The sequence below is a fragment of the Vigna unguiculata genome, chromosome 10 (assembly GCF_004118075.2).
Source record: "Vigna unguiculata cultivar IT97K-499-35 chromosome 10, ASM411807v1, whole genome shotgun sequence".
In the NCBI taxonomy this organism is placed as follows: Eukaryota; Viridiplantae; Streptophyta; class Magnoliopsida; order Fabales; family Fabaceae; genus Vigna; species Vigna unguiculata.
In genome coordinates, this window is record NC_040288.1 from 1,662,382 (window position 1) to 1,671,348 (window position 8,967).

The 8,967-nt window shown below is 28.4% G+C and overlaps 1 protein-coding gene across 1 annotated transcript; it reads left to right on the plus strand.

Annotated features, from left to right (window-relative positions):
* Positions 1–4,595: 4,595 nt before the first annotated feature.
* On the plus strand, positions 4,596–6,220 carry LOC114166483 (cyclin-U4-1-like). The gene is made up of 2 exons (XM_028051220.1): positions 4,596–5,006; positions 5,845–6,220. The coding sequence occupies exons 1-2, from the start codon at positions 4,657–4,659 to the stop codon at positions 6,122–6,124; spliced, it is 630 nt and encodes a 209-aa protein (XP_027907021.1). The 5' UTR covers positions 4,596–4,656; the 3' UTR covers positions 6,125–6,220.
* Positions 6,221–8,967: the final 2,747 nt, after the last annotated feature.

Consider the following 8,967-nt stretch of genomic DNA (forward strand, 5'->3'; position numbering starts at 1 on the left):
AGTACTTGTGAACTGAGATGACTTGTCAAGTCTGTATACTTGACCCAATTGCACTGCATACAGGGTATAGCTCATATGGTTGATGAGTAGAGAGAGTGTGTTAAGTTTCTTGAGAAGCACTTGGAAATGAGTTTCATTTCTTTTATCATAATATTTGGATCTTCATCCATTCCCCCTATCATTTGGTAAGCTTCATTTGATAAAATGGGGAATAAAAAAGCAATATCAGTTTCCACATCTTCAGTGAAACCTGCAAATAACTACCTCTGCTGCATCCAAGTTTTATCTGCCTCTTGTTATAGTCTTCAAATGTTCATCCCTGCAGATTTTACCAACTTGACTTAGATTTTGTGATTCCCATTTATTGCAATATCAAAAGTGGCATCCTCTAATGTTAGTCAATGTGTGTTGTTATTTTCTACTCTACTTCTCTTCTATCCTATCTGTTGCATACTTTTGCCTCAGCAGCGCTGTATTAGCCTTTTCTCCATATACCATTACTTCACCTTGTTCTGTCTAACGTGTTCATGTGTCCATGCGCGCTATGTACCTACCCTTTTTATAACCTGTTTCTCTACTGCAGTCATGGATCATATACCAACATTCCTACCTTATAATCATTCTCACGGTGGTGAACTCAAGTCCATTGAAATAACATTTTTAACATAAATTATGAAGTAATGGTTTTGTACTTAAAATACATCTTGAAGATATACTTCAATGCATAACGCTTTTCCGTTTTTCTGTTTGTTTCGTTTCCTCGGTATATAAACTTGCACTCTCTCTCTCTCTCGATGTGTGTGTGAGATCAATAATATCTTTTTCTCCTTTCTTATGCTTCTCTACTACTGTGATATCCTTACTTGGTATCAACGGCCCTTTTTTTTCTTTTTTACATAATGTCTTCTCTAATATCCTTACACGGAAGTTTGAAAGAATAAGGTGTATTTAAGTTATTCTTAATTTCAACTCTCGAAAGATGTGGAACTATTATACATATCAGAATAATCTTAGTCAAAATTTAAGAAAAATAAGGGTTCATAATCTCCTAGTTAAGGATTAAGGAAACCAAGTTTCAATTTTATTAGAGAACTGGGATTTATATTTAAAACTTCATTTTCATTCTCAGATATTTGGAATCTCAGACTCCAAGAAGATGTCTATCTTCAAACCTCGAATAACAATTTTCATTTACTAGCAATTGTCATTCTAATACAAATAATCCTTACTTGTACTACTTTCATCACACTTTGGTCACAACCACCTAAATAAGTTTATATATATATATATATATATATATATATATATATATATATATATATATATATGTGTGTTTTGTTTATCTTCTTCCAAACTGTCTTTAAAGAAAACTATTTTCTTCCTCCCTAGTGCAAACCCAAATACTAGGCCCAACCTACACAGTAGTTTTTGCTTATTGCACTCCAACAATTACTTATTGCATCCTAGAATAAGAGAAAAAGACTCAAACACCTTTCACTACTACACCACATCCATCACCATTATTGCTATCGTCACCGCAGTTGTAAAGAAAGAAGAAGAAAAGGAGAGCGTTGCAGAAGAAGACGAAAAATGTGGAAAAAAACTTATTTTGGAAAGTTTTTACGTAACGTATTTCATGTGCTTTGAAAAACTCTTTTCAGAACATATTTCATGTAGGAGAGCTCTGGAAGACATATTATATGCATTATCCAGAAAGTTTGTTATGGAAATTTCATTCCATAATATGTTTGTTCTGGAATATATTTCATGCGTTCCAAATAATTTATTTCTGAAAATCTTGTTCCAGAAAGTTTCAAAATTTTCGAAAAGCTTGTTTAGCAAAGTTTCCAGAACATGTTATTTGGATGTCACTTCTCAACTCTTGTTGCCCTCATCAAGAGGAAGAAGAATAAGAGATAGAACTTATGCTTTTAAGATTTTTTTAATTTAATACTTTAAAAGTTAATTAATAATATATTATGTTTTCAAAAACCAAAATGATTGATTAAAAGAAAAATAAATAAACAAAAATAAAATTTTCAATAAATCAAAATTTATAAAACTTTAAGATTTCAATAACTTTTACCAGAAGACATGTTTAGGTTAATTTTCTCCCAAGTTTGGACAACGACAAACTCCACTTTCTTCACTTGCAAGCATCTAACTCCAAACAACAGTTTCTTTCTGAGAGATTAACCAAAGTAGAAGTGATTAGATACTTAAACCAAGTTACACAATGTGCATGAGATCGTGGGACACAAACATTACAGTGTTTTTTGCTTTTATGGCACGTTAGATTGGATCCACACACGTCGGAAAAGGTTGTTGTGTCAGTATTTTGGAATTTGCAAGTAGAGTCGATAGTTCCAACTAGGTTTTTGTTTCTTCTTCTCATTCTATCTCTTCTTTCTTTCTGCAAAGTTGCTTCACGTTGACTGAAGAGGATATGCAGCCTTGTCGGTCTCTAAAGTGTCCAAAACTTTCATTTTAATATTTTCGATTAATGTTGGATTTGAGACAGAATCATTGGTCCTCAAGATTTGGGGTGGTTGCTATGTACCAATCAACACGACAACAATACATTAACCAGGTTGGATATATAGCAAAAAAATTAATTAGCCTCTCAATAATAGTGTTTGATGTGTTTTTTTACCTCAAGATAATTGATTACAAATATAATTAAATTATAATTTATAATATTTAAGTGATTACGAACCTTAATTGTTAATTCAATTTAATAGGATTTTAAGGAAATTTATTTTATAGAAAAGAAATAAAATGGACTATATTTAAGTGGACTATAGTTTTTGTTATAATCAAGTATAATTAAAACCAGTTTTTATTTGAGTAAATATGTCAAAAAGGGTCTTTATTAAATTAGTAGTATTCACATTAGAAAAAAAATTATTGTGTCAGAAGCTAGAGGAGAAAGAATGGGTCAGAAAATAATAATAATAATAAAAATGTTAAAATTTTCCATATTTCCTTTTTACATATTTCATTATTCCTCTAAATTTAAACAGATATGAACAAAATCTATGATAGAAATCTAATATATCAAAGTTAGATAGGTTCCAAAAGCTTTAAATATTATCACAAAAAGAACACCATGATTCAACCTTTGGAATTCATTTGGGTCACAAGAACCAATCTTTAACAAAAAGCACCACCCCTATATATAGTGTTTTCCTTTATTCAAGGGAATGCAATATATAAATATATATAAATGTATAAAAGAAGAAAAACATAGAATAGTAATGGTGTGGACCAACACTTGAAGTAGAATCAAAACACATGCAATAGTTTCAAATTCCCCACATGTAATCACATGAAAGGGTATGTGACATGCAATTTTTTTCCATGTTCACAAAACAAATAAATTAACCACAAACCAAAAAATTATTAGATCACTAATTAATCTAATTTGGAGAAAGGGTCATTAATTAATCCACAATAAACTCACCACCCCCTTCCCTCTTTCACAATTCAAGTTTTGAAATTAAAGAACAAATCAAAATCATTACCGAACAACTCAAACCCCAAAAAGGACACAACTTGCAACCCATTATTTAAACTAATAGGCCCATTTTTGCATTAACAAAAGTACCTACCCTTAATTGTAATTTCAATTCACGTACTTTTTGTGTTTGTAATTTTACTCTAACTATACAATATCGTAATATTTGTTAAAGAATATTAACGTGACATTTCATTTAAAATAAAGTTGCATGATTGAAAAAAATATCAAAATTTTTGTTAAGCATTGAAAGTTAGGTTATTAGATAAACTAAATTACATAATTAGAATATTGAGAGATTAAATTCGAGGGAAAAGGGGACCAAATTCATGCAATTAAAAAAATCTAAGACAAGAACAAAACCTTGTTTTCATGTGTGAACATTTTTTCCATCACATGGTCCAAATAGTTATAAGGTTAAGAGGACAAAATAAAAACAAGTCATTTATTATATTAAAATATAAAAAGTCTAATAATATTAAAAATATTAGTGTGGGTCTAAATCTCACGTTGAGTAAAAATGATAAAGTTAAACATCATATAAGAAAAAAGACTCATAACTTCATTCTCTTACCTGAATTGAGCTTAATACCGTGTCTCTTCGATGAAACTTCTTCAAGACTTATCATATGATTAATCTTTTGATAGTATATTTATAAGAAAAATAATTTTTTAACAACTAAATTTTGACAACTTTTTTTATAACTTAAGATGATTTTTTAAATGATTTTTTATTTTTTTCATTTTTCTATATTCCAAAACCAGTTAAAAAAATGTAACCATTTAGTTGTCAAAAAATATTGTCTTATTTATAATATCTTTCATCATATATTCCTTTTACCAATGATATTCTAAATAATGAGACAAAAACTAATTATTTCTTTAGTAAGATGTGACCAAAACAAAACTCATTTTCGAAATAAAATTTTCTCCATTCACATCATTAGAAATTATACTTCAAACAAAACATACTTTAAATAATGGACTCATCTATCTATATGGTGGACCATGTTGCTTTTAACTTAACCTCAGCATAGAAAATTGACTCTATATATCTATATATATATATATACACACACATAAACCCACATCATGAAAATTTGAAAGATCTGTGGCATCAAAACCTTGTGATAGTGTTAATGGCAGAGGAGGAGAGTCCAAGTGTGATGCCAAAAGTGATCACTTTCCTCTCCTCCATGCTGGAAAAGGTAGCTGAATCAAACGATCACAACCAGAAGCTTCTTCAGCAGCAGCAGCAGCAGAACAAGATCTCAGTGTTCCATGGTTTAACACGACCAAACATCTCAATTCAGAACTACCTCGAAAGAATCTTCAAGTACGCTAATTGCAGCCCCTCGTGTTTCATCGTTGCATATGTCTACCTCGATCGTTTCACTCAGAGACAACCCTCTCTCTCCATCAACTCCTTCAATGTTCATAGATTGTTGATCACAAGCGTCATGGTTGCTGCCAAATTCATGGATGACATGTCAGTCTCTCTTTCAATGTTCATAGATTGTTCAGTTTTCTCATTTTTACTGAGACTTAGATTCCCGCTTATAGTCTTTCATTCTTTTAAAATCTTCAAAAAATAGTTTTTCAAATAGAAATCAAGCACCCAGTAACTGTTTCAATGTTCTTGACAGACATCCAGAATCTGTTTTTCTGAATTCTGAAACTTAGACAAAATTCTAAGTTGACAAATGATTAATGATGGATCTTACTTTTCTATTCTTGTTTCTTCGTTTTTTTCCTGTAAATTATATGTATATGAAAGTGAAATGAGTTTCTGTTATCTTTTCATTTTCCATGAATTTTTCTTGTTCTGGATTTTGAAGTGTTACAGTTACCTGCAGAAAAATGAAAAGTGTTAAAACCCCAGATTGTGAATTGTAGTTTACCCAAAAAAGATTATATCTTTTTCCTTTTGGGTGTGATTTTTAATCTTCTTCATTCCTCTCTGACGTAAAGTTTTGTGTTTATGATAAGAATATATTTGCTTAAAAATATAATGTTGGTTGTGGAAAATACTATGGCCAGCTGGATCTCCATTGAGAAGAGACAATCTCCCATGTGATCCCATGAGTTTACTGCAAATATCCACCAAATATCTCTTATTTAATTTTATATATATAGGTAGGTAAAAATAAATAGACAGTGTCAATGAAAATAAACTAAAGAAGTCTTAAGTGATTTTGAAATATAAATAAATAAGAAATTACTTAAAAGATGTAATAGAAAATTGTCAAAATTGTCAAAATTTAATCGCTGAAAGAACATTTTGCATGATATTGACCTAAAATGTAGTGATGTTTGATATTTTTCAGGTATTACAACAATGCATACTATGCAAAAGTCGGAGGAATAACAAAAACAGAGATGAATTTTCTTGAGTTGGATTTTGTGTTTGGTTTAGGTTTTCACTTGAATGTGACACCAGGAACCTTCCAAGCCTACTGTGTCCACCTTCAAAGAGAAATGTTGGTGATGGAACCTCTGAGTTTTGCAGATTCGTCCTTAACTTTAGGAAAATCATTAAAAACTCACTTCTTGTGCTTCAATGAAGATGAATCTCCTCATCAAAAGCAACAACAGCTAGCTGTTTGATTCATTCCTTGCATCTATCACAGTTGTAAATGTAGTGAATCTATCACAGTCTGGCAACTAAACTACTTTTTTTATTCTAATTCCTCTTACTTTTTCTTCTTTTCTCACTTTTATATATATATATATATATATATATATATATATATATATATTGGTTTTTTGAGTATCTTATACTCCTTCACACTTCTCTCTGGACAACCCCTTCAAGGAAAGGTAGAAATTTTTTAAAATTGAAATTAAATATGTTTTTATCCTTTAATCTTTGGTAAACACCGGAATTAGTCAATTTTTGAAATCTTGAACTAATTTAATCATTTTCTTATCTATATAAATGTTTAAATTTAGCCATTTTAACCAAATTTTATTAAGTTTATTTGTCATTTTAAACGTGTTTCTCAATTAACATTGAAGTATAAATGTGTCAAGCGATATAAACAACTAAAATGCTACTATAAAACACGTTTGAAACGTCAAATAAACTTTAAAAAAAAATTTGGTTAAAATGACAAAATTGACGTAATTTTAAAGTTGAAAAACTAAATTCGATCAAATTTTAGAAAATGACTAATTCTATTTTTTGTTGCAAAGACAAAAACATATTTAACTCGTTAAAATTTAACTATTTTTTGGCTTAATATTTCAGCTTTAATCTCTTGGATACTAAAATTGAGTTATTTTAGTCTCTTAAGTTTCAATTGTGTATTCCAAAAATTTATAAAAATGTGATTTTTGAAAACTAGAGTAACATAAGAATGGATGAGGCAGCTTTTTTCATTTGAACTAAGATTCTTAATTTATTTACTTTTTGTTTTGTCTTTCACCAAATTGGGATGGATCTATGTTGTCACGTTTAAAAGTAGTTGCTCTCACAAACTTTCTACTACTTTTTTAGTATAAAGTACATGCATCATTATACATTGTCCCAATAATTTGAAATGCAAAAGAAAATTAGTTTATATAATTTGTATGTATATTGTTTCCTCAATATTAGATCAATGATTGCTAAATATGTGCTATCACTGAGTTCTTAGGTCTAATGTTGGTAACATCATTTTCAGAGTGGCAAATACTAATTATTTAATTTCTTCAATTTTATTTTTTATTTTTTTATATAAATTGACACTTCTCATTCTTATCCACGTTTATGTTATAATAGCAACGTATTCTATTCGGGATAAAGGAAAAGGAGTAATGCTCTTCTTTTTCTACACAAGTTTGTTGAAAAAGAAGTAGTTTAGTGAATCTACACTTTCTTCAAAACCTATTTGAATAGATGTTATTTTAAATAATTTTGTTTTTCAAATGTATTGTTTGGATGTGATAATTTAAGTTTTTTATATTTTAATTTTATTTTTAAAAAGAGTATTTCGATTATCAGAAGATATAAAGATTAATCTAAGTATCAAATAATTATTAAAATTTAAAAATATTAATATTAAGAAATTATTCTTCAACTAAAATTATTAAGAAATTTTTTAGCCAATGTTAACAAAGTTTTTTTCTTAATTGATGTGATTGAGATTTTTTTTTTTTAGTTGACTACAATTATTTTGACTGACATTAATTAATATTATTTTTACAATATAATTGATTTTTTTTTACTTTTCGATCGATCTTGGCTGAAAAATTTCCCTAATCAATATTAGTAAAAAGAAGTCCTACTTAATGTTGGTTGAAATTTTTTAGCCAACTTAGAAAAATAATTCAAACGAACTATTGAGAAAATAATTGACAAAAAAAATCACTATAAACATCAACAGAACATAAATCACTATATATGTCAATAACAAAAATCTAGTTCATACCCACTAACAATAGTCCCCCCAACATTGTGAAGAAAATTTTGCCTAATTTCAAACATTAAATAATAATCGCATACAACAAAAATATTAAAAATACTCTTAACAAATTAACCCCAAAAATACTTTTATCAACATAAAAGAAAATTATTTTTATTATAAAGCGAAAAGTAATCATCGTGATAACGTTTCGTTATTAGTTAACTGCATGACACGACACCTCAACCAGAATCTAGCCGAAAAAATAATTCAAGGAGAAGAAACGTGAATCTGAATTTAATTACATATATAAAGTTTTAGAATTTTAATTTCTCTAAAGCTTTTTACCAGAATAACATAATTTATCATAAAACATCCCAAATTATACATAAAAATAAAGTATCTTTTTAAATTTCAGAAAAAATAATCGTCCATGATATATTTGTTAAAATGATCAAATTAAAAGGTCATTTGAATTAAGGACTTCGTTTTATGGGAAATGGTGCAAAGTAAAGAACTTAGATTTTGTGTTTGAATCAGAATATATTCATAATATTCACAAATTTTTAATGTTAGTAAAGACACCTTTGATTGTGTAGAAGATGAACCGTAATACAATAGAAGCCAGAAGTTTAAGATTGATGCAATAGAATAGAATATTTAATGCAATCACAAAGTTTTATTTATATGGATATCTTATTTTTTCTAACAAAAATTCACAAAAGTCAATTACAATACATCAACGTGTAATTTCTTATTCATCAACGTGACAAAGGTTTGGTACTAAATAAACATTTTTTTGAAGAAAAAGTAGACACAAAATTTGAGGAAAGTCAATTATAACAATTTTGCCGGTTTTGAATTCATCAAAGAATCGCAATATATTAAAACTAATAATCAAACAATCAATGATGTAATAATATTGTAATTAAAAATTAAAAAAAAAAAGTTATGGCTTCCTATGAAAAGGGGGCCGAAAAATGTGAGAATACCACAAGAAAACAACCATTTCATTCCCTTTTTACTTTCAAATTGTACCTATGTCACGTATATTTTTGCTATTAA

Coding starts and splice junctions, on each gene's coding strand:
- LOC114166483 (XM_028051220.1), top strand. CDS start 4,657: ATGGCAGAGGAGGAGAGTCCAAGTGTGATGCCAAAAGTGATCACTTTC. Junction 5,007..5,844: donor GCCAAATTCATGGATGACAT/GTCAGTCTCTCT, acceptor GATATTTTTCAG/GTATTACAACAATGCATACT.